Source organism: Simochromis diagramma, unplaced genomic scaffold (assembly GCF_900408965.1).
Source record: "Simochromis diagramma unplaced genomic scaffold, fSimDia1.1 OVJJ01000284.1, whole genome shotgun sequence".
Classification (NCBI taxonomy): Eukaryota; Metazoa; Chordata; class Actinopteri; order Cichliformes; family Cichlidae; genus Simochromis; species Simochromis diagramma.
In genome coordinates, this window is record NW_024386871.1 from 2,379,332 (window position 1) to 2,404,154 (window position 24,823).

At 40.2% G+C, this 24,823-nt stretch overlaps 1 protein-coding gene and 1 long non-coding RNA gene across 3 annotated transcripts in view; one reads left to right on the forward strand and one right to left on the reverse strand.

Moving 5' to 3' along the window:
* Positions 1-1,109: 1,109 nt before the first annotated feature.
* LOC120733430 lies at positions 1,110-18,394 on the reverse strand. Its single transcript, XR_005695823.1, has 3 exons — positions 18,048-18,394; positions 8,805-8,974; positions 1,110-3,629 (listed from the first exon to the last, which is right to left on the reverse strand). It is a non-coding gene; the product is annotated as an uncharacterized LOC120733430 (long non-coding RNA).
* Positions 18,395-18,533: 139 nt separating this feature from the next.
* si:ch73-72b7.1 (netrin receptor UNC5C) overlaps positions 18,534-24,823 on the forward strand; it is a 180,307-nt gene continuing 174,017 nt past the window's right edge. Inside the window, exon 1 of one of the 2 annotated variants that reach the window (XM_040031617.1) lies at positions 18,534-18,934. In XM_040031617.1, coding sequence (XP_039887551.1) covers positions 18,817-18,934 — 118 coding nt within the window. In that variant the 5' untranslated portion in view covers positions 18,534-18,816. The remainder of the gene's footprint in view (positions 18,935-24,823) is intronic. The other variant, XM_040031618.1, reaches the window with a different exon arrangement.

Consider the following 24,823-nt stretch of genomic DNA (forward strand, 5'->3'; position numbering starts at 1 on the left):
CATTACATTTCCTTACACACTTGTAGACATTTACTCATTTTATCTCAGTTTGGGGTTTTATGTTTCCTTTTTTGACCATACAGTGACCATATTATGTCTTATAGCTCATGGAAATCAATAATGTAGTATCTGTAATTCTTTGAATAATTCATAAAAACAAACAAAAAATGATTTACAATACAGAAAAGCAAAAGCAAAACTTCTGAAAAGAAGTTTATACACCCAGTACTTTGTTGAGACTCCTTTATCATAAGAATGGATCAGTGCATGTTTCATGGAGGTGGTCAGTTTGTGAGGTACAGCTGCTGGGATGCCATTAAAGCCCAGGTGGCTTTGATAGCAACCTTCAGCTCATCGGTACTTTTGGGCTCAGTTTTTCTCATCTTCCTCTTGGAATACACCCAGTGTATTCTCTGCGGAGTTCAAGTCATGGCAGTTGGCTGGCCAGTCAAGCACTGTAATATAAAGGTCAGCACACAATTCAGTAGTAGTGTTGGTACTGTGGGGAGGAGCTAAGTCATCTTCAAACAAGCTATATCTCCATGCAGCTATGACCTCTTCTCAAGACTCCAGGCCCATGATTTCCAAGCAAAATGCTAAATTTTCTTTCATCTGAAAAGAGGATTTTGCAAAAGTCCATTTTTTTTCTCTTTAGCCCTGCCAATGTTCTTTTGACACTCTCCTTGGTTTAGATTTGGCTTGATATTAGGAGTGCAGCAGTCATTCCCCCTTTCCTAAAGACATCTCTATATGGTGGATCTTGATGCACTGATGCACCTCAGTCCACACTTTGTTCTCAAGTTCTTGAATCAACTTTAGGCTGTAATCATCCCTATCGCTTTCCTACAACACTTTTCCCTTCCAGCCAACATTTTACCTTAATACACTTCGATGCAGCACTCTGCAGTAACGTTCTGTAGCTTACGCTCCTCGTAGAGGGTATCAATGATCATCATCTGGACAGCTGTGAAGTCAACAGTCCTCCCCAACGTTGTTCAGAACTAGACTGAGAGATACACAGTATTTACAGTGTTAGATAAGTAATGAACCAAAACTAGAAATTAAATATGAAAATATTAAAACAATTTCATTTAAATACAACCAAATATATTAAAAACATTTTTATTTTTTCAAGTCATTCCTTTGGTAAATGAATGGGTAAATGCATATTTCAGGCTTGCTTATAAAACAAAATGACTGGGTGTTAATCAAAAGTTTGTGAGGGTGGCCTCTGCCTATGCAGCTACACTTTGAAAAACCTGGAATTGCTTCCATTTTCATCAAGCCATGTCTTTATTGTTACAAAGATAATTTTCAAAACCTCAGTATCAAAAGTCATCATTAATGGTACAGGGCAGCTTGTTGTAATACATGCTGTAATAAACATAATTTACTTGTTTGTGAGGAGCCTGGATACTTTAGTCTCTCTAGATGTGTACATCTAGAGTACCATGGGGACCACAGCAGATGTAAGCATCATGTTTCCTTCTGCAGACTGAACCCTGCAACCTCCAGATACAGAAACCTGAACATGCTCGAAAGCTTAGTAGTAAAAAAAGAATGAACATAAGAAGTAACTGCGACTGCATTAAATGCTTCATTGGTTTTTACTGTAGATATCAGGCCAATCTGGAACATTAACATATTTATAGAAGTATAGTCACTGTACTATTCTTGTGCTGTGGCAACACAATTTAACAGGAAGCTAAAACTCATCCAACAAGTGACGCGATATCACGACTCGCCGTGTTCACTATTTTAAGATTCCAAAGAGCTCAGTGAGAAAGAAATCCACTAATGTAATGTGGATGAAGTAAAATCTTATATAATAACAGTGAGCCTTGCATAATTAGAGTAACTTACCGTATGATTTATGTTACACACACACACCTATGTACATAATAATAGCACCAGTTACCTAATTGTATTCAGTATTCATGCACACCGGCTACATGAACTGGAAACAAACTATGGCATCTGCACTTTGCTGTTATGTCACTTTTACAAGGAGACAACACCAAAGCTGTCTGTGAGCTGCTGGATTCTAAATCCTAGATGGATATACGACAAATCACCTGCACAAACATGTTTATGTGTAGAAAGCTCTGCAGATCAAGTGAGCTAGACCTCTGCGCCTGACATCAGTCATCTGTCATGTCTAAATTCGATCCCTAACCTAAGAGCGTTACTATTAAACCTTATGTAACCGTTGCACAATCATTTCATCACGTTGCCTTGCACTTTGCAGACCTGTCCATCAAAAGTATTAAGTGCCTTTGTGATAAGTGCCAAAGGTCACTCATTTTCCTGCTGTGTGTACGTTTCCACACAAAGCAAAATCTCCTTGGCGGATGTCACGTTGAGTTTTATTCCTCTTGAGAAAGAAAAGTGTCTGGAGGTAGTCACGGCTTCAGCAATACTAGAATTGATCTGCAAGATTGTACAACACTTTCAATTTCTGTTGAAAGGGTTGTTTTCTGTTTTCACTAAGAGGGAGCACACCACCGTTTTTGTGTGAGTAACAAGTTCTCAGAGATGGGTCTAGGTCAGTAAAAAAAAAAAAAAAAGGGTAAGTCTTCCGTTAGACATAATCAAGATTCAGGCCATAATGAGTTCTTCTTGATAAATAACTTGTCGTGTACATTTAGTCAACACAGAGTTCAAGATCATGCAGAGGATTTTTTATTTAAATACAAAACTGCAATACCTGAAATACCGCCCTGGCCCTTCATCCTCAAACATCCACCTGTAAGCTCTGAGGAGCATATTTACTCATCACTCCCCAGTTTTTATGTGTAACACATTTGCAGGGATTTATGATCTTTGAATCTAGAAGCCAAAGTGTAATATATTCAGACGTGTGCTGCCTGAACAAATTTATTTTGTATCCTTTTTTTTTTTTGTAGTGCTGGGTATAGTACAGTATAGATAATAGTTAAGCTCTCTGCAGGGCCCAGACTGGCCTCACACTGTGTCTAAGAATGTAAACGTCCAACACGTTCAGGGCAGTGTACGAGGAGGGTGAGGTGTGGGGGTCACACCCACTATTCTTCGTGAAGGTTATCTGGGTTTGGTGGGATCAGCAGAGGTTTCTTGAACGTTTCACATTTGTGCTGATAATTTGTCTGATACCCTCCACGATTCAAAATCCAGCTGCACATTTGGTTCTTTAAGATAACAAACAATTAGTGTTGAGACTCGTTGTGAAGGTGCCAGAGCGCTAAGATACAGATGCAGGGGTGTCCAACTGGTTTGGAATGCTTTTTTAAAAATGTCCTTTAAAAGCTTATTCTACTAATGACTGCAACACGATTCTTGAATGTAGCAATGCTAATTACCAGTACATTTACGATTAAACTAAACAGATGATTTTTTTTTTCTTTTGTTTATTCTAGACTTGCAGTCTGATCGACACATGAGAAACGCGTCCTTTTTTGGGGAGGTGACATCATTCACATGGGAATTCCCTTCACAGTGTGTTACTCCTTGCTCCTGGATAGATCTAGCCAGCAGCATGCTTTAACACTGGTCAGGTCATAGCTGCCCCTTGATGAAAAGGATCATTTTGCAGACCACACGCTGTCAGGAAAGCCACCTCAGGCAGGGCTCCATGCTGTCTCCAACTGCGGCTGCAGAGAGAGACAAAACAGAAGCACAGCATTTCAGTGCAACCGCTGCAACACAGCTTGTTTTGCACTTGTGATTTTGCCTCTTGGGCTTCCACATGTCAGTGTCAACAAGCCGTTTTATGCCCTTGTTCATTCCTCCCAATCATAGAGTTTCCCTCATTAACTAAATTAGGATGAAAATTGGCTGGTGTTCATCAATAGCTGAAAAGGTTTGGGGTTGTTAATTAATTAAAGAAAAACTCCACAAAAATATATTTTCAGAGTCAAAAAATGACTTATTGGTTGTCCCCGTTCCAAGTGTACTGTTGCATTAAGGTTGTTTTTTCATCATTTCAAGGCATTAGTCTTCAGGGTTATAATTAATCATTTCATGAAGAGCCATGACTCCTGCTATAAAAGCACTGACAATGAAACAAGAGAAAGTTCTTAAATCCAGCGACCTCAGACAAGGTCACTGGATGAACTTTCAAAATCTAGTAAATATGTTATTATTGATTACATCAAATCAATATTTCCTATAAAATTACAAACACCAGAACACCGGGGTCCTGTTTGCTGTTACTGGAAGGTGAAATCCAGTGAAAAACTCATATAGGTTTTACCCTACTGATTCATGCAATAAGTTAACGTACTATTGTGTATATTAGCTGCCCACCTCTTCATTCTATCACCCACAGAAGTCATATTTATATAAAGATGCCATAAACAACATTAAATGTGTTGTTCATGGGTGTTAAAAGCCAAACAAAAAAATAGAATACATATAAATAAATTTTCCTTTTCTTTGACGGGAAATGTGTAATGATTTCATACTGATTATTGATTAATTATAGAGTCATCAGCCCTAAATTAAATAAATTATTTAGTAAAGGGTTCTATTTGATTTGTAAAAGCCACGTAACTTTGGGGAAATTCTTGCACACTATCATTACTGTTCCTTCAACCATTCTTAGGAGGTTTTCTTTTAATTTTGTTTCCTGTGACTCACTGCCTCAGATTTTGTCTCAAGTTTTACATTATCTGTCTTGAAAAATAGTCACTAAGACTGTTTCCTATTTGTAAGCGGTAAAGAAGTTTGTATATCTCTCTGGCAGACTTTAATCAACAGCCATGTCTTTGCGGTTCCACTGGCGCACTAATAGACTAGATCATTCCTCTGGTATTTTTCACTTCTTCTAATAAAATTTTTGCCAGCACAGCTAAAGTAGTAAAAACACCTTGTAAAGCTGTGAGGTTAACAATTCATTTAAAGGCAACTTTCTTCTAATTAAGTTTTGAATAAAGTGTTCTTATCAACACTGTTTTCTCCATCAGGCAAACGCAACAATGCTAAAAATTTGAACTGGATTTAGAAATAAGAGGGACAACCTTTTTTTTTTTTTTTTAACTTGCGATACCCATAGTTAGCCTAACCTTGATCATAGGGATTCCAGTTCATCATTTCAATTTACTGCTACTTCTTAACAGAAGGTAGTCAGCTTTTTGTAGACAACTGTTTCTTTCAGTGACCCAGTTTAACAAATTAAAGCTCTCACTCCTACTCTGGCTGTCTATACACTCAATATGTTCCAGACAGTCTTCGACGAGATGCGACTGAATTCACTGCTTTGGGCTTTGTCATCATTGTGTAACCTCTCGTGTTTGTTTTTGCTTTATTATTAGAGTCCTTACTTGTTACGTCATTGAGGCAATCATTGACTTGTAGCTCTCAACGTAACTTTACAAACAAATCTGTCTACAGGCGAACAGTTGTCTTAAAATATGGACCATGTGGTCAAATAGATTGAGATTTGTTTTGTTTCAGTTTTTTTTTTTTTTTTTTTATTTCTGTTTTTGCTGTTTGTCAAATTGAAAGACATTTTGGCCAAATATATACACGGAGTGGTGTAAAGACAGCCTTGAGGTTCACAGTCCATGCCAGACTGATGATGTTCAAATAGCAGCTGAAAAGCTGTGAGGGATTTTATGAAGAGCTCAGGGGGTGACAGCTGAGTCGGGCTGACATGAACCTCGACCTTACACCTCTTTAGAATGTCAGCAGGCACGCACATGTGCACACGTTAACACACTGATATGCTGGGCCCAGTAATACTTAAATGCACAAGTCAAAGCTCTGTGTCTCCCTGTCTCACTTTGTCTCTCCCACACGCCGCCACGCACGCAGGCAGGCTTTGAAGGCTGTGGCAGCAGTCACTAATGTTTTGCAGGGTCCCAGTAAGTAGCTGCAAACTGTTTTCTTTCATCTTCACGGGAATAGATGAGGAGATAGGAGGACAGGGATGGAAATCATCAGGCAAGCAGACTGCAATCACATAGCAGCTCTTATCTCCAAAAAGCCAGGTTTTCGGGAACACCCTTGTTTTCAGATGAACAGCAGCATCCATTTATTTGTTTATTTATTTCTGGCTATTTTTCCTTGGGCGTTGAATTTTTATTCATGGTCAGGTGTTACAAAATATGAACTTTGAAATCAAGGAAACAGTGAAATTAAAAACAAGTCTTGAGGCAAAGACACAGGATAAACCTGATTTGTTGGTTTAGCAGACCCCTGAATATACATGAATAACTCTGTCCAACATATCAAACATGAATAGTGAAAAATATTAAAATGGGAATTTAATTATCATAAACTGTGAGGCTTAAATTTAGGTAGAAATCAATTTTAAGCCCACAGATTAAAAAATGTAGCATTACCATGCATCAGAGGGAGACTCCTGGAGAATTATGTGTACTTCCCAGTGCAAAGCTAATGTTAAGCTCTGTGTTGAAGGTAGCTAACTCCTCTGAACTATAAGCTAGACGAGTTTAAAACCACAGTGTTTGTTTTCAGTTTCTACAAATCTTAACATGAAGCTCTAATGTAGCGTTGAGAAGGACTAGGAATTGCTAGACTGCAGGTTTGAAGGAGCTGGAATAAGTAATGTAATTAATGTTGTGCAGAGACTATTCTGATTTTAAATTAGTAGTTTTGTAATATTATTTTACATTACAGTACTGTGAAAAAGTGTTGAACCCCTATCTCTTCTGTAGGTGCAGTTATTTATTGAAACATGTACACATACATGGAAACACAGTGTGTATTGTATACCTTTATTCTTCAGCACAGCCTGAACTCTCTTAGGCAAGCACCAGGCTTCTTGAAGGACATTCAAAGCTTGTCTTTAGATGTTGGCTGCCTTTTGTTCCATTCTCTGTAAAGATGATCCCAGAGGTCCAGGCTCTGGGCAGACAGTCCATGACTGATTGTGTGTGTTTTATTCAGGTATGCTGTATGTAGATACTTATTATCATACATCTCTCATACGTCTCAGCTGATCCTGAACCAAACTTTTCAAATTTGTATTTATTACTCCATTAAAAAAACCTGTTGCCACTGACCATTGCTCATAAAGCTTTGGCAAAACTGGTCGCTGGGTCAACTGCATCTCTCGAGTCCTGCGCCAGATCTTTGCTGGACTTTGACTTGACTTTATCTTGACACAGGCTCGAGTGTGTGCGAAGATATGCTAAATTTTCAGCTATTAGCTCTTAGGAAATCACCTTTTTTGATGCAAAAATCCTATTTCATGGCTGCCAAACTATTATTGTTGGCATTTTTCACATATTCAGCTAATGGTTTTTTTGTCACAGGCTCTTAGTGACAAAGTGGTTCTGAATGTTATGTGCAGACATGACACTGCTTCATTGGTTGATTTAGGTGCCTTTTGTATGCTTGTATCATCCATAGGTCAGTGTTAGGTGGCTTAATAAACAAACAAATTAGAAAAAAAGATTTCTGTGAAAATGGTTGGGTACAAGAACTGGGCTGAAAAGGACTGAAAAAGCAGCCAATGTCCAAAGAAAACTTTTGAAAGACTTTGTGTAAGCCCAAGAAATCCTGACAGCTTGGAAACAAAGTAGAAGGCTCAAAACTTTTGCACAGTACTTCATATACCCTTTTCATTTACAAAGACACTAAAGCATTGCACACATTTACAAAAGTACTACTTTTCTCTGTTTCCTCCCTTTCAGTAAGAACATAATTTCCTCTCCGTCTTTTAGAATCATAAAGAGGATGCTGCAACGGCAAACTCTTAATTATTTAATTACATCAATATTGGTCACTGCTGGAAATGCAGTTGTAATTAAGTGTCATTTCAGGTTCCAGAGTGTGCATGAATTAATAATGAGCTAATCAAAAAGCACTTGGGCTGATTGCCAGGACATTAGCACCTAGAAAGAGGAAGGGAATTAACTGTTGTCTGTTTCTGGCTCACGGAGCACGTCTGCATCTGTCAGGGCCTCCACTGGTTTATTGTTTTTACTTGAACTCCCACAATTAGCTAATTTTGTTTTGAAAGTTAATGTGTTAAGTGTTTCCCTGTGTAGTGCTGAAGTGTTTTAAACCCACTGTTTATCAACAACAAGCAGCAAGATGGGAGTTGTCTGGCTGAAATTCTTAGTTGGACACACACGCGGGCACACACACACAAACACACTCGTTGACACACACCTATCCATAAATTGAAGTGTCATTTGTAAAGGTACAAGAGTATTTCTCCGGGGAAATCTAAAGAAAGAAAGTGATAGCGTGACATCTCTCGCAAAATGTCATTTTGTCGCTACAAGCAACCTGTTGAAGAATGTCTGAAAACATGCTTCCTATCAATATGCCACCTCTTTCAAACAGGTTAAGATCATTGTGAGTGTGCAGCCATAACACAGGTAGAAATTACGTTTACTGCTCACTACTGCATCTGAACAGAAAGCACAGCCTTACTCACAGTGCACTTTGTGTTTTGTTCTTGAGACACTGTTATTTTGGTAATATATTCCCTTATATTTACTCATGCTGTTGTGCTCCATTTCACATAAGCTGCATATGCCAGCAGCCAGCTCAGAGTATATTTCATAACAAGTAGTCTGCTGGTTGGATCATAGATCTGCATTAAGGGATCAGAGTGGGACTGGAAGTAATTCATAGATGATGCTAAGCTTTAAGTGTCTGGTCTCAGGAAGTTTGTAAAAAAAAAAAAAAAAAAAACCAACAACAACAAAAAAAGCATAAAAAGTTTTTTTTTAATGAAATATTGTACAATAATAAAAGCCACAACAACTATGGCTTATTAAAAAATAAACACAGTCTAGACTCCAACACCAGTAGATGAGGAAGTGTTAAACTAAATAACAACTTACATACAAGGGAGTTAGAAGTAATGAAATCCTCTGGCCTCTCAAAGAGATTTGTTTTGATCTGAAGTCGGTTGATCCCAGTTAGCAACACTTTGTGATCAAAAAAGACGAGAAGTCAAACGAAGGTGACACGGCTTCCTGGTCTTGGTCGTAACTCCTGGTCTTTTAAACTCCTTTAAAACAATAAAAAACAATTTGTTTTGGAAGCAGTGATGTTGCCTATGGATACTTGACAATAAAGCTTGAACAAAATTTACAGTTCCAGAAAGTTAAAAACAAAATGCCACTGTAAATACTTCAGCATATTACAGCTAACAGCAGTCCAACACACTTTAAATATATCTTTGACATCTATCAAAAAAGTCATATTTTGTATATTTATAACCAGCACTGACTGACAATAGCTTTTCAATTATTCTTAATTGTGTACTTGGCTCTTTACTACAATGCTCAACCCAGTAAAAGTACCACACTTTCCACTTCTGGAAGGTTTTCGAAGTGTCTGCTGATTGATGGGACACGGTCTTTGCAATACCAATATGGATATGATTATTCATATTCATATAAGGTTGACAGATACAAATAACAGCATTGTGCAGTGTAACAATAAGTCTATACTCTCTGTGATTGCTGCAACCCTTGATCTGTTTGGATTTAATTTATAGTGCAGAAGTTGTTTTGTTCTCTTTGATTAGATTAACTACAGCAATGACTTGCCCACATTTAAGAGACCAATAACTTTTACACAGTCAAAGGCTTTAACTTTAACTGCCAGGGTGTCAACATTTAAATCCTTAACATGTTCTCTTTTTTCATTTAAAAACTACTTAAAGGTTGAAAGCAGTTGGCTTGTTTTAATGGTGTGCACCACAAACTAATACAAGTATGAATAGAAAATGCATGGCACCACCGTTTTCCTGTAGATGCACCAGTATTCTAGAGTAAGACTATATTGCTGATGCTGTTTTGCTATGATATTGGAATATCATTTGAATCTTGAATCCAGAGCTTTGTGTTTTCGAATGCGGTGTAATCAGGATCAATGCCATTCAAAAACAAGCATTTACTCTCTGAGCTGGTGAGTGCCACTGATTTGTTTTCTGGCAAAATGCTGTGAGGAAAGAAACAATGCATGAAGGCCTCTGTTCAAAGGCAACCACATCATCAGTTGTGAGGCAAAATAAAAAATTGTGGAAAGAATAAAAATGACATTTGCAATTTTTGACTGGTTAGATTAAGCCGTCTTTAATACTTTTTAATGAAATAAAAATCTGAGAATCATAGAACTTTTTTTTTATTGGCACTTCTTAGCAGGCTGTGTCAAAGCTTTTTGGTTCGGTTATAAAATTCCTCACAGTGTGGATTCTGCAATCAAGCTGGACCACCTACTGATCCATGATAGGGGAGTACATTCAGATCTGAGAGTAGATGCAGATGGTGACAAACTGGCATCATCTTGCATGAAAGAGCTGGATCTGTCAAATGGTTGAGGTGTGATGGAAAACATTGTTTGGCTATGATTCCATTGTGTCTTCTAATGAGATTTCAAAAACTTCCAAGCACAAACAGAATCCCTTTTTTGCTTCGTCTTCTTGTTTCTTTTGATAAAGGAAACCAAAGGAACAAGATCAAGCCTTTGGTGGTACTGATGTTACTAAGGAGTTGATTTGTATATCAAAACTGCCAATTTGGCTGATCCTTGAAGTATTCCTTAAGCTGAAATGGGTTTTTTTTTAATTTCTCAAAGATTTTGCAGCTTGGTAAATGCACTTTAGTTAGTATGTATCATTTTTCCACTACAACTGAACACTCAAAGCACCACGAGCCTCATTTATCCATTCACACACATTCAATTTCCGCTTAGTAGGAAAACATGCTCTGCCTGCACAACCACCCAAATATGTAATGATGATATCAAAATACATGAGGAAAATATACACATATATAAACATGCAAGCTCATATCCCCAGATCCACAGGGAAATTGATGCTTTCTGCGCCACTTGTTTTGTGGGGCGTTTAAAGTCTTTGTTCTCAGCTTTGAAGCAACCACTGTAAATGACTTAGAGATTTAAAATGTGTTTGTGGAGTTAATCAGTGTATCAGCCCTCATTTAAGCCTAAACAACACTCACTATCTATACACAAACGTTTAAGTAAAGTAGTAATCAAATCCAGCATGGACTACCAACATTGTAGCTTCTCGCAAACAAAACTGGCATCTCCCATTGTTCCATTAGTAATTGCAGTATGGGCAATTTAATTCCAGTCTGAATTATATACGGCTAAAGATATTGGAAACAAAATTCCTAAGCACAAAATATATTTGTGTAGTAGCTGGCACATTGTTCATAGAGGAAATCTGTGATCTTGTCCTTGTCCTTGGTAGCTTCCCCATTCTATTCAGCTGTGAAGAAGGATTTTCTTATTTTTATTTATTCTTATTTCTTTATTTTTTGCTTTCACAATTTGTTACTTTAAGAAAGTCCATGAATACTGTGTGTACACATGAGCCTGAAATAAAATTCACAAACCAATGAATGTCCAGTTAGATTACACACTAAAGTGATGTTTATACATGTTCATTTGTACATTAATGAAATCAGCAGCAGGAACCTATACTGCTATGCATGTGCATTCCTGTGTGTTCATGCTACACATATATGGTCAATTATTTCTAGTATTACTGCTGTTCAAAAACTTGGATAAAGCAGTAAATAGTCAATTTGGACATACAACTCAATAATATCCATCTAAATTCCTTCTGCGTCATCTTAATCTACGTGTAGATGTGTCGTAATCCAGCAGAAGCCAAGTGTAGGGCACAGAGATAATATTAAAAAAAAAGAATTATAAAAGTGCACATAACCGCCAAACAAAGTAGTTAAAAAAATCAGGCACAAGAAGCGCGCCACAAGAACACAGGGGATGTAAGCACTGTCTGGCAAAGGCAAGGGGGAACGTAGGATTAGATATAGCTTGCTAGTATTGGGTTGTACTTCTCTTTGCCTTCAGAACTGCCTTGAGGCTTCATGGCATAGATTCAACAACATTCTGCAAACATTCCTCAGAGATTTTAGTCCATATTGACGTATTGATAGCATCACACAGTTGCTGCGGATTTGTTGGCTGCACATCCATGATGCGACTCTTCTGTTCTTCCACATCCCAAAGGTGCTCTATTGGATAAAGATCCGATGACTGTAGGGACTGTTTAAGTATAGTGAGCTTATGGTCATGTTCAAAAAGAACAGTTTGAAATGGTCTGAGTTTTGTGACATGGGACACTATCCTGCTGGAAGCAGCCATCAGAAGATGGGTACACTGTGTTTATAAAGGCATGAGCATGGACACCAACAATATTCAGGTAGACTGTGGTGTTTAAATGATGCTTGGTTAGGGGCACACAGTGTTCTAAGAAAATATCCCCTACATCATTACACCACCACTATCAGCCTGAACTGATGGCAGGCAGAATGCATCTATGCTGCCATGTTGTTTGTGCCAAATTCAGCAGCCTTGCCATCCTACTCTGACATTTGGCATCAACAAGGCATTATCACCCAGAGAACTGCTGCTCACTGGATATTTACTTTTCTAGACCATTATCTATAAACCCTAGACATGGTTGTGTAGGGAAACCCCAGCAGATCAGCAGTTTCTGAAACACTCAGACCGAACTGTGTACTTTGAATCATGCCACGTTCAAAGTCACTTCGTCACTTCTCTTTCCTATTCTGATGCTCGGTTTGAGCTTCAACATTTGAAAAATGCCACGAAAAAGCAAAACGAATAAGTGGAGCATGACCCGATGCGTAGACTATAAAATCTAAAAAAGTCTAAACAAAAGACATGCATTAACATTACTACAGAGGATTACTTGGTCTGATAATAACACAAACTTTGCATTTTCTTTCTTTCCTGTCTTTTCCAGCATTACTTTCTTTCCCATTTAATAAAACATTTTTTCCTTCTTAGCGCTCTCTTTCTTTCATATACAAGCCTGCTTTCAAAGTGGATCGACCCTTTGACTTGCTCTCGCTGAGCTGGAAGACTTGTATTGGCCATCGTGTTTAATTATGACAAAAGAAATAAGATGCATTGGGCTCATGTCACAGCATGATGAAGATGAAAAGAACATGACTTCCAATCAGGAAATGAACATCGCATTGGCTTTCTCGCTGTGCTTTGTTCAGTAATGACTCTTCTTTGAGATTGCGGCCATGTAAACAAACATAACTACAAACAGCAGCATTTACATGATAAATGTGTTATACACCGTTTACTGCCTATGAGGTCACATGCCGAATGGGATTTTCAATTTCATTTATTGTAGCCACAGTATCTGGTATTTTGGGACTCAGTGCTTTGGTGTGTTTGTGTGAGACAGGAAACAATTCAATTTGATGACTGATGCACTGTCTGTGTATCTAACCATCTGTCTGTCTGGAAGGACTTCTTCATTCACTTTTGTAAATTCCTACAGTGATGTTGCACCCAGTGTTTGGGGCACACAGAGCCATCTAGGCGATGAGACTGTCAGTACGCATCACCAAGCAACCTGCCAAAAAACAACTGAAATCAAAAGCGATCCGAAAGGTCTGATATTATGGTCACTGTGTTTTGCTAGTGACAGTTGGAGAATACACATAAGCAATTTCTCAATCTAATTTTCTCTGTATCCAAATAACACAAAACATAAATCCTCCTGCAAACACTCACATCTAGGTGTGCCACCTGCACTCCTCCTTTCCCTTGCCGCTCTTCTCTAATCCACTTGAATGTAGCTGGATATTAGATTAGAAAGTTATAGATGTGATTATTCATCCCTGGGCGCAGCCATCTATTCGCTGATTAAAACATGAACTGGGGGCCATTATGTAACTGCTTAAAGAGATTATACAGAGTCACCCTCATGGGGGCTTGCTCTCAATTGTAACATACAATTGAAACAGCACAGGCTATGGCACTCATGAGAGCATGTTTGCTATACCTCTATAGCTATAGAGATGAAGTGCAAGAGTCGCACGGAGCTTATTGCAATTTTAAGTTTTTTCAAGGAATTGAGTTTCTCCTCCAGTGTCTTCAATTAATGAGCTAGAAACTGTCAAGCAGTTGCCATGGGTTGGTTTTTGGAAAAGGATTTTCATAAAAGACACCCCCTTGTTTTCTGTAGCCTATTATATTATGACAGAAAACAAGTGAACACCATGCTCTACCCGGGAAAAACTAGACTGGTTGAAAGATGAAAGTCCACAGTCAATATTACCACTCAAACTGAAATGTTCACAAGCTGCATGCTGGCTGTTGGCTGCTCATCACGAAACCTTTGCACCTGGTGGAAAGAGAAGAACCTCAAATTTCATTTTTCTAAATCCCAACCATCACTTTCTGTTTACACATTTACCATGAATACAAATTTACCATAAACCTTCATGCAAACACTCTCACACACACGATATGTAAACCGGCACAGAGGATCAAAGATCGGGCTCTTATTCTGCATGTATATGGAGTAAAAACTTTTGCATGCTACTTCATGCTCATTAATAGCATGAAGCATGAAGTGAGCTCAAAGAATTGTCAATTTCATAAATTTTCAAAAGACCGAGACAGAGATAAACAATCTCATCACCTCTACCCCAATTCAAATGTCAGGAAAGTTTTGGGGAAGGGATTTTGAATGTTAAGCCACAAGATGTCTGTGAAGGTTTTCAGTCATCCAGGTCATCGTAGTCAAAGGAGCTTGCAAAGAAAAGCGTCTGGACTTCTTTAAGTTGCTTGAAGACGTTTCACCTCTCATCCGAGAAGCTTCTTCAGTTCTAAGGTCAAATGGCAGAGAGTCCCAGATTTAAACCCAGTGGGAGTTTCCCCCCACAGAGGGACAAAAGGACCCCCTGATGATCCTCTAATCACATGAGCCAAGGTGTGAAAACGGGTGTGGGTCCCAATCAGCCAGGGTTTCGGGTGAGCTCATTGTGAAACCTGTCCCCACCTTATCATGCGATTTCCAGAGGTTAGATGGCCCTCCTTCGAGGATGCCAATGTTCACATTTTGGACAGAGAGGACAGATGGTTTCAAAGAGGAGTGAAAGAAGCCATCTATGTCCACTGTGAGCGACCATCTTTGAACAGAGGTGGTGGTTTACAACACCAACTGTCTGCAGTCAATCCAGTTTTGAGTTCCCTTCCCAGACGCCTTAACGTACACTCACATCCTGGGCCATCTGACCTCTAGAAATCGCATGATAAGGTGGGGCCAGATTTCACAATGAGCTCACCCGAAACCCTGGCTGATTGGGGCCCACACCCGTTTTCACACCTTGGCTCATGTGATTAGAGGATCATCAGGGGGTCCTTTTGTCCCTCTGTGGGGGGATATTCCCACTGGGTTTAAATCTGGGACTCTCTGCCATTTGACCTCAGAACTGAAAAAGCTTCTCAGATGAGAGGTGAAACGTCTTCAAGCAACTTAAAGAAGTCCAGACGCTTTTCTTTGCAGGCTCCATTAAGCCACAAGACGACCAATCATTTTCACTCTACATGAAACTGCAGCCAGTAGCTCGCAATGGAGACTAGAAACCACCTACTATGAAAAAGTAACACTGACTAAACACCAGTAGCATTTGTTGATTGTTTTCTCTGTGCACAAATATAAAGACCTCAAGTTGTTGTTTTACAGGGACCATTTTGTAGTCTTCTTTAGTTGCCAGGCAACCTTTATAGGGACAACAAGACACTAAGGAGTTACTGCATTTGGCCAGATATGAGTCTTATCAATCTGTTCATCTAACTCTCAGCAGCAAAAGCAATTAAGTAGCCGCTAAAAGGGGAACCTTTCTTCTTTAAGAACCATGAAAAAATATAGAGTGAAAATGCCTGGTACTAATTAGAAAGTCGCACATATCAGTATACAACACTAAAAGCAGTACTGATGTTAAAAACAGATTGTTTTTCAAGGCTCTACGTGGTAAAGCACCTTTCTTTGAGCCTCTTCTCTGGATTATCAAGATATCATCTCCAGTCTTCCTCAGCGCTGTCTCCCGCTCTCATTATCGCAGCCGCTTTGATGCTGTGGGTTACAGGCGCAGGCAACCAATGGGAAATGTCTTCAACTTTCTAGACACAGTGTCGTTAGTTCAGTAATGATGAAAAACATGAATATAGTGATGTTGGATTGTCTTTGATGATCCTCTCATTCAAAGAAAAAAAAAAGAGACAGGGACAATGCGACAAAGTCCTGTAGGAGCTACAGATTTAGGCCCTGAGGCTGACAGGGCGTGCACGTACACACACACACACGCACACATGCACGCACACACACAGTCTTAATTCTTACATCTTAAGTGGAAGAGTTATTCCCAAAGTGAAATAACAGTCACAAAATTTAGTACAAGCAGCAATCTGGGACATTTGTTATATCAGTTGCATCTAATTAAGTTAAAAGTAAAAGTGGCTGCAACAAATTAAATCAGGTTTTTCATTTAAAAAAAACTTAAACATTCAGTAAGGTCCAAATATTCACAGCCTGTAAGACAAGCTGACATGATTGAGCCTTGTTTAAATCAAACACGGTTGTTGCTGCGCCCCCTATTGGAGAAATACTAACTGCAAATTATAATTATTATTATTTGTTTGTGCTTCCTGAAAATAGGGTCCTGAGTCAATTTATCTTGTCTGTGACAGACTAAAACTTAAAATCAGAAATCCATATGAGTTCGAGAAAACCTCATCTCATCAGGATTATATTTGTTTGTTTTTTTTTTTGGAAAGTATGGGGGAAAAAGAGGGCTGTATCAATTCTTAAACTTTGTCGTTAAAGCCAAAATGATTAAATATCCAGTATGGGCAAGGCTGACATCACAATGCTTTCAACTTGACTTGAAGGAATCCAATAATACCTCTTTTTTAAAAAAACAAAAACCACTTGGATTTATGGTACACGCACCTTCATCTTTACGCAGTGGTGGCACTAGAGGGGCAGAAATGTGGTCAAAAGAATGAGGGAAATCAAAACATATACTGCTGGTGGCCTCCACGTTTTCATGAATAAATCTGAGAGAACGTAGCTCCAAAGGAAATTTTGAGGAAGAGGCAAATGTTACCAGATTTACTGAGATGCTGCCAAAACTGCTGTAATACTCTCCTTACACATTTAAGCCACTGGCAGACTATGAGTATACAAAATATAAATGTGTTGTACGGCCACATGGAACTGTGAGAATCCCTTTCCCATTGACTGTTGCTGGGGTAAGTCCCGATCCATATCTAAGTGTGCCATATGTTTCTTGGGTAACTTATTGCTTTCCCATTCCCAATAAAGTGGCAGAATAAAAAGGCTTTTACAGGTCCCTGTGGGTAGCAGCTACTTCCACTGGTAGTCACTGAGCTGCAGGGCTGCTGTGGTGACAAATGGCACCAAGCGCATATTTTACTATTGCCATTTACAATGCATGATCCAGGCTGTGCTGCTCAAATGACTGCACAGCAACACTGTCGAGAGTTATGGTAGCTGTAAGTGTGTGTGTGTGTGTGTGCGTGCTGGAAACACACATACTGATATGTGTATAGAGTTTATTTTGAGTCTGTTAGTGACTTGAGCATTTTTCCTCCTTATTATTCAGCTACTTTAAGGTGACACTGGTTACATATAGTGCTTAAAGATGCACATGATACCTGGTTGTACTTTTGACAAAATGGAATAAGAATCTAGATGTAGCCTTGTAAAAAGTTTTGACACTTAAGTCTGCAAATGTAGAACTATTAAAGGATTGCAGTGCAAAATTCAAGTGGTTATTGCTACTGCATAATTTTATTTGAAAGTTCATTATTCTCTAGCACATCTATGGGAAGTGGCACTGAAGGAGTTCTCCTTTTAAGGTGAACGGTCTCTCATTTTGCTTTTAATAAAATCTTACATTAAGGCATTCATTTTTGAATAAATTCCTGTGCTCGTGTCTATGGCAAGTTATCACTTATTTCTAGTAGTCTGCTTTAAGATGATGCACATCACGAAGAAGTGGATGTTCAGTAGTTCGAAGAGCAACTGAGTCCGAGGGTCAAAACAACACTTGGATTTATGGTACACGCACCTTCATCTTTACGCAGTGGTGGCACTAGAGGGGCAGAAATGTGGTCAAAAGAATGAGGGAAAAGCGAACAGTCACAGGCACAATCAGTTATTCCGTGCGAATATCAAATAATCCATCTATTCTGTTTAACCCAATAGCAATAAAATAAGCTCTCACCTCTCACTGATATGTCTTCATGCAGGTCCAACGGACGTGGCCGTCAGGGGGCAGGCATTAGTCGGTAAACTAAGCTCTCGAGAAACCCTATCCTTGCTTTGCTCCACACTGAGAGATTTTGGAGGCGCACAAGCTCGTACACGTGCAATCAATAGATGGTCAATAAAAAAATCCAAGAAAGTAAAGAAAAAAGTTAAACTACTCCCTCTCTCCTAAATTTTAGCATCTAGGAGGAAATACAAGGTTCTTTAAAGTCTGTTCACCGTCTATAGAGTGAAAGTACGCACCTGCCACGAGCACAACGCTGTTCAGACGTGTCATTAAAAGTGAAACGCGTGAGCTGAGATTTTATCTGCATTTCGTATTTTCGTGTGTACGTTCACGAAAGACAGGGAAAGGGAAGCAAAGTAGAGAAGAGAGGGAGAAACATGGTCTCGCATGGTAGCCAGAGGGCGGTGGCATTTCTCTCTGCGTAAACAGAGACGGTGGAGAAGGAGAGAACGCACGGAGAGAGCTTAGTGGCAAGGCAGCAGTGCCGCTGACACGAGTGAAGGGAGCCCGTGGCTGTTTCCACCTCTGCTATCACAGCTCGCCCCGCGCCTTTTGAGACGGACTTAGACATCGGGACTAGAAGTTACACACCAGCCGCTTTGGTCTTGGACACGTTTGATCAACCAGCAGATCCTGTTGTGGAGGACGTGTTGGGGGGTGGGTTCTCGTTTCACCCACCGTGGACGGAGGAGTTTATGTGTATTACGCGTTGCCTGTAATGGGTAAAAGTGGACAGAGAAGTGGAATAGTACTCGGGAGGTTCAGCCTGGTGAGAATGAGCGCCACGCCGAGGATCCTGATTGTCCTGGTGCTAATACACGCAGGAGTCGCTCAAGGTAAGGCGTGAGAGCGCGTCTTCTGTCAAGCGCTTTAATTACACCTTGCACGTTTGAAAGTGATGGGCCTCTCCTTCACTGCCGAGGTGCGTTTAAGTGGTATGGGCGGCATGTCAATTAGTAGACCCAGAGAAGTATCCCCTCAACAAGGAGATATACTTTTTTTTTGGCCGTATTTCCATTTAAATTGACTTGGAGCAGAAGACTAGCTTAGTATATGGTCAGCATCTTAATGTGTAAACTGTGTATGCGCATTTTCTTGGCCGCTTGAAGTGTGCTGAAAAGCAGCTAAACTCACAGCCCACTTTTTTTTCTTCCCAGGGAAATACGACTAACAGGCTAATTAATCTGGGAGGACCGAAAACGATAGCCTGCTGTTTAGAAAAATGAATTAAAAATTAGACTTAATACACAGAGAAACGTGCACTTGACCCACTATTGAGAACCAGATAAATAGGAATATAATTGCAAAACTCGCGAGCAGCATCGTGGGACCTCGCGGGCAGAACAGAATATTGCGGGGATTTTCTGCCAGTTCTGTTTCAGTTCTGAGCGGATAAATGAACTATGCGCAGATGCAGTTACATTAATGTGAAAACACCGTGAAGGGCAGGCAGGGCTGGAGAATCTCTGATTGGGCGACTAGTGCATTAATTGCGCAGTACTTCGTTAAAATTAACGAAGGTCCATTGCTCCGATTGAAAGACCGATCAGAAGTCACGAACACTGCGCCGCCAGAAGGTTAAAGGCAATTACAGTCTTATGGATCTCATAACGCAATCGGAAGGAGGCAGAAGGAATGGGATGAAAGTGAGGACTGTAATACCAGCAGATCGTCAGCCCAGCAGGATTAAGCAGAATCCAAAGATAGCGCAAACACATAATGTAAAGATGTTTCGGTGCTGAGTATTAGAGCCGTTACTTACTATACGCCCTAGTGAAGCATAACGGGGATATTAAAGTGATATTTCTGAAGAGTGAGGAGCAACCACCCACTATGGCCGGTGTTTGTGGGGAATGTCGCGGGTCATACACTGCAAACAGCCCAACTTTTAACCGGATGCTCTCCTGGATAGGATTTTTTTTTTAAATTTATCATGAACCATGTGGGATTCGTGAAAATGATGAAACCAGACGTATCTTTCCAGCTTTCACATTCTTACTGACCTTCTCAGGGAGAACTTGTGCCCTGTTAATGTTCCTCCAAAAGAATTAATGCCCAGCCCCGGTGCTGTTTTACGACACAACCTTTTTAAAAGCTGACCTCCTTAAAGCCACTCTTGCTTGATGTTTGTCTTCTATTTAGCTCTGACCCTATAGTTTCTTATAAAGACTTGACGCAAAGCTTCACCCTCTGCCATAAAACTAATAATTCCACTTGAAAAACTCCTAGAGTATCCCCTAGAGTAACTGTCATATGCTACACAAGGATGTAGTGCATACATTACTATTGACATTACAGATTAGCCTCAGGTTTTTGTGCCGAATCTGGGTAGTAATTGGACATGATGTTGCTGCCACCTTTCTCTCTTTGCCCTGGGGAACAGCATTTCAGTAACTGCCGCTAACATTCATTATAACCGTTCTCCATTGGTTTACTGTTAAATCGATACATTTCAATTTAGGGGACACGATTTGAGCAGGGTTTCACCAACCTTTGATAAATTGCACATCAGTGCCAATACGCGGCTCAATTTAACTTTCATAGTAAAATCTGATAATTGGAAGCTTAAACTGTTGATGCGTTTTAAGGGAGAAGAAACTTGTATATTTTCACAGTCCTGAAAAGTGTCGTTTTTCTCGCATCCTGCCCTCATTTAAAAGAAAAAAAGCTTTAGAATTTCTTTGCTTCTCCTCTTCCGCATCCATTTGGCGTAGCTGTTATGTGTGTGTTTTTTCTTTCACTGTTCACAACCAACTTGGCTCGTGTCTCTGAAGTCGTTTCCTTGTGTGAGAGGAGTCACCTCATTAGCTGTTCTATTGAATGGGGTAAAACACACAAGCACAACTTAACTGAAGGGGGGGGGGTGTCTTTGTGTACCTAGCTGATCCTGTCTGTGGATCGGTGGGAGAGAACCTCCTTCAAATCCCAAACATCGTTCCGGTGTACATGGAACAGGAAAATACATCCAGTTGTTCTAACCAGATTATTCTGCCGTTCATTGCTGCTCATGCATCATTGAATGTCTTAGGGCCAGCTGTTGGCCTCTAGTTTGCACTCCACAGTGGAATATGTGTTTTTTGGCGAGTTTAATAGCAGAGTTTGTTTTTGAAGTCATGACTAACGATGTTCAGGATGGTGGTGTTTGTGGGAATGATGCTGGCGCTGCTTTTGATTCAAATCTGATCGTAATGAATCACAAAGGTTTCTCAAATAGAGGGAAGCTGTTTTGTTTTTTCTTTTTTTAAATCCATTTTGAGTACACTTATTTCACACAAAGGGTTCAAGCCAAGTTATTTTACTTCACATTTAGTTCTCCCTTAAGCTTTTAATTATGAACCTTTCATTTATTCATTCATTTTTTAGCTCTCAGTCATTTAATCTGGCCTGCAGACGTCTCTCCTAGCTGTGCAGCACGGTAGAAAGTGTATTCGGCTGTGGAGAAGTCTCTCATACACAAAGGCGCTTGTGCACACACTGACATGTGCACATACAGTACAATCAGAGGAGAGTGTTAGTTGAAATCCTCTCATGCCAGCTTGAGTGCAAGTAGTTGTGCCTTTTAAAGCCATTAGCTAAGCCCCCTTACATTTGATCTGGAATGAATGGATGTCAAGATTGCTGCACAAAGTCTCAGAAGTCCACTTTTTAAAAAAACCCATGATGACTTAGGTGCTGTGTAGCTAGGTTCTACAATTCAACTTTTCGTGCATTTGTGTGGCAGCTTGTTGTGTTACAGCTTACATGTTTCTTTAAACTGAGCATTCAGATCTATTTCAGGATGCTTTCTCACTTCGTTTAAAGCTGTGCTCTATAGCTACAGAGAACTGTTGGTGTGTAGTTGCATATGTATGTGAATGCGTTGGTACAGAACTGTAAAGTTGGGCTTACACGACTCCTGTGAGCTGTGTGCATTCATAAACTTGGCAGGTTGGGGACGGTTTCAGAGAACTCCTGTGGAGTGTGTGTGTGTTTGCGCGTTTGTGCGAACTTGGCACTGTCATAGAGTTCCGAGCTCATGTGGCGTTTCATTGCATGTGTGTGTGCACATTCGGCATTATAATATTGCCAGGGCTTCCATGCTGTCTCCCATTATGCTATGTCCCTGTCCTATGGTGTTGTGCCGCCATCCAGGGTTCAGTGCTTGTAGGGGGGCAGCTGGGAATTATTGGAACTAAATAGGCCACTTTGATTGGCTGTGCTGCTCAAGCCAGCGCTGTGCAATTGGTTGAGCAGATTCTGCGTGGTAAATATGATGGCGTTTCTGCATCAGAGGGTGTGAGAGAGAGATGGAGGGAGATAAAGTGAGAAAGCGAAAGGATGAATGGATGAGGAAGGGAGATCTCTCTGGGTGGTTTGTACTAGCTTTGATCACTCCACTAGGACTGGACAAGCTCACTGACTGTCACACTTACTGCCATATGCAGACACACACACACACACACACACACACACACACACACACACACACACACACACACACACACACACACACACACACACACAGAAAGATATTTTTTTTCACTCAGACAGTGCAGCATTCTGTTTGCTTTCTGTGTGTGTTGTGTGTGTGAGCATACTCTATGTGCATGGCTTGTGTGCGCGGACAGGCGTTCATGGGAGTGTGTGAAAGGAAGTCTTTGACTGTGTCTGGGGTTGTTTTGTATCGAAGACCCTCCTGCTGCTAGCAGTAGCCTAGTGATGGCAGATTTCCCTTGCTCTCTCTGCCTTTTTCTTAAAAAAAAATAAAAAAAATCTTATCCTTGCTTACTCATCCGTGTGTTTCATAGACTCTCTCTTTAAGTGTGACCAGTGATGAGACGTTTTTTTTTTTACCACCCACCTTTTCTCTATCTCTATCCTTTCAGTCAGTGTCTTCTGTTAGTTGCTGAATGGATTTTACTCACCTTTTTTTCCCTGCTTGCCTGTGGGCCATGGCTGCTCATCTATTCACTGAGTACATTTTATGTTGCACTGTGAAAATGCCGTCCACCTTCAGTACATCAACACATAGCAATTACAGCTCAACCTATTTCGAGAATCAAGAGCCCGAACTCGAGTTGTTTGTGTAGCAGCAGAGAACTTTGCAGGCGTGTTTTTCTTTGAGGAAAGAAGACAAGAAATCCTTCTTTCTGAAGAAGTGCGGTTTTCAAAAGGCTGTGTCGACAAACTGCGTCACGCCAGACACCACTTGCACCATTTAGTATCTTACTCTCCGCAGGGGAAAACCCAGGATGGAACATAAGAATGCATCCCTGTGTGTGTGTGCGCTTGTGTTCTGCTGTATGCATTTGTGTCTGTGTGAACGTGCATGTTTACTAGAGAGAGAGAGAGAGCCTGAGCTAGAGAAAAGACGAAAAAGAGAAAGCAAAATATTCTGAAACCGATTCCCAGCGTCTCCCGCTGTTAGGCCTAATTCCTTCTAGAGTTTCATGTAAAGATCTGGAATTATGAATTTTTCATGGTCTGAGAAACCTAAGGCCTCATTTGGTGCTCTCATTTCCAGGCTTTTTGTTTTTGTTAGCTGCGTCTGTGCCCGTGTGCGTGTCTCTGTGTGTAGGGTGGTTGTACTGAGAAAACGCCGTTTGTTCTCAATCAATGGCCTACTATATAGTTCCCGTTGGTCCCATGGAATCCTGCACTCAGGAAAATGATAACCCTGTTTGACTGTTTTATCTTTAAAATTTGTTAATTATGCTCCACCAGCAAGGGAAAAAATGCATTCAGAAACGGTATGAAAATTAGCTGCACATGGGCAGATCGGGTTGAGTTGTAAAAGAACAACAAAAAAGTGAATGACCTTTTGTAAAGAAACATCCTATAGAATTTGTTTTCTAAGGCTAAAAAAAATGTCATTTGTGATTAAGTTGCTGCTTATGAAACTCTGCATTTCTGATCCCAGTAGTAAACAGTTGAATCCCTGCCACTCAGTGCCGGGCCACAGATTTTTGTGCTGTTGTCCATGTCTCGACTCTTCCCTCTTGTAATATGTCCCCATTTCTCCTATTCTCTGTCCTGTTTTTCTTCTTTCCCATCTGCTACCTCTGACATGCTGTTTGCCTTGTAAATCTTTGTCATTTTTTATTATTTTGTTCCCCTGCTGCTGCCGTCTCTCACCACTCAGCGTCTTTCTCTACTTAGATTTACGCTGTTTAATTAGAGTGTAGCCAAAACAGTGGACATATTGTTGTGCTTCCGAACGGGGCCCACAAGCAGCAGGACATTTTGTATTTTTTGTGTGTGTGTGTGGTCACAGAAACTCATCTATCTGGCAGAGAGAGGGAGAGAGAGTTTGCCTACACATCGAGACACACACACACACACACACACACGCACACACACACACAAACGCCTTCTCCTACGGGTCCAGTACAGATAAATGGAATTGAAAGGAAGGAACGAGACAGGTAGAGAAATGGAGCTCCACACTATGCCAGCTGCTCTTCATTGAAATCTCACCCTGAATCTCTTTGTTTTAAGGCCTTGCCTGTGTCTGCAGCCGCCAGCCGAGGCTTTTCATGGTCTATATATTCTTTTTATTTGATACTGTAAAACCTCCAGTAAATAGCACGGGTTGGTTTATTTGCTTCAGAAACAACAAGCAGCAAGCTTCACTTATTGGAGACAAGCGATTATAGGACACCTTTGTTTCATCTTCCTGTGGGGGGGCTGGACCCAACAACTTCTGCCTCTTCAGCTTAATCCCTCGCCCCCTCCCGTGTCTGTCT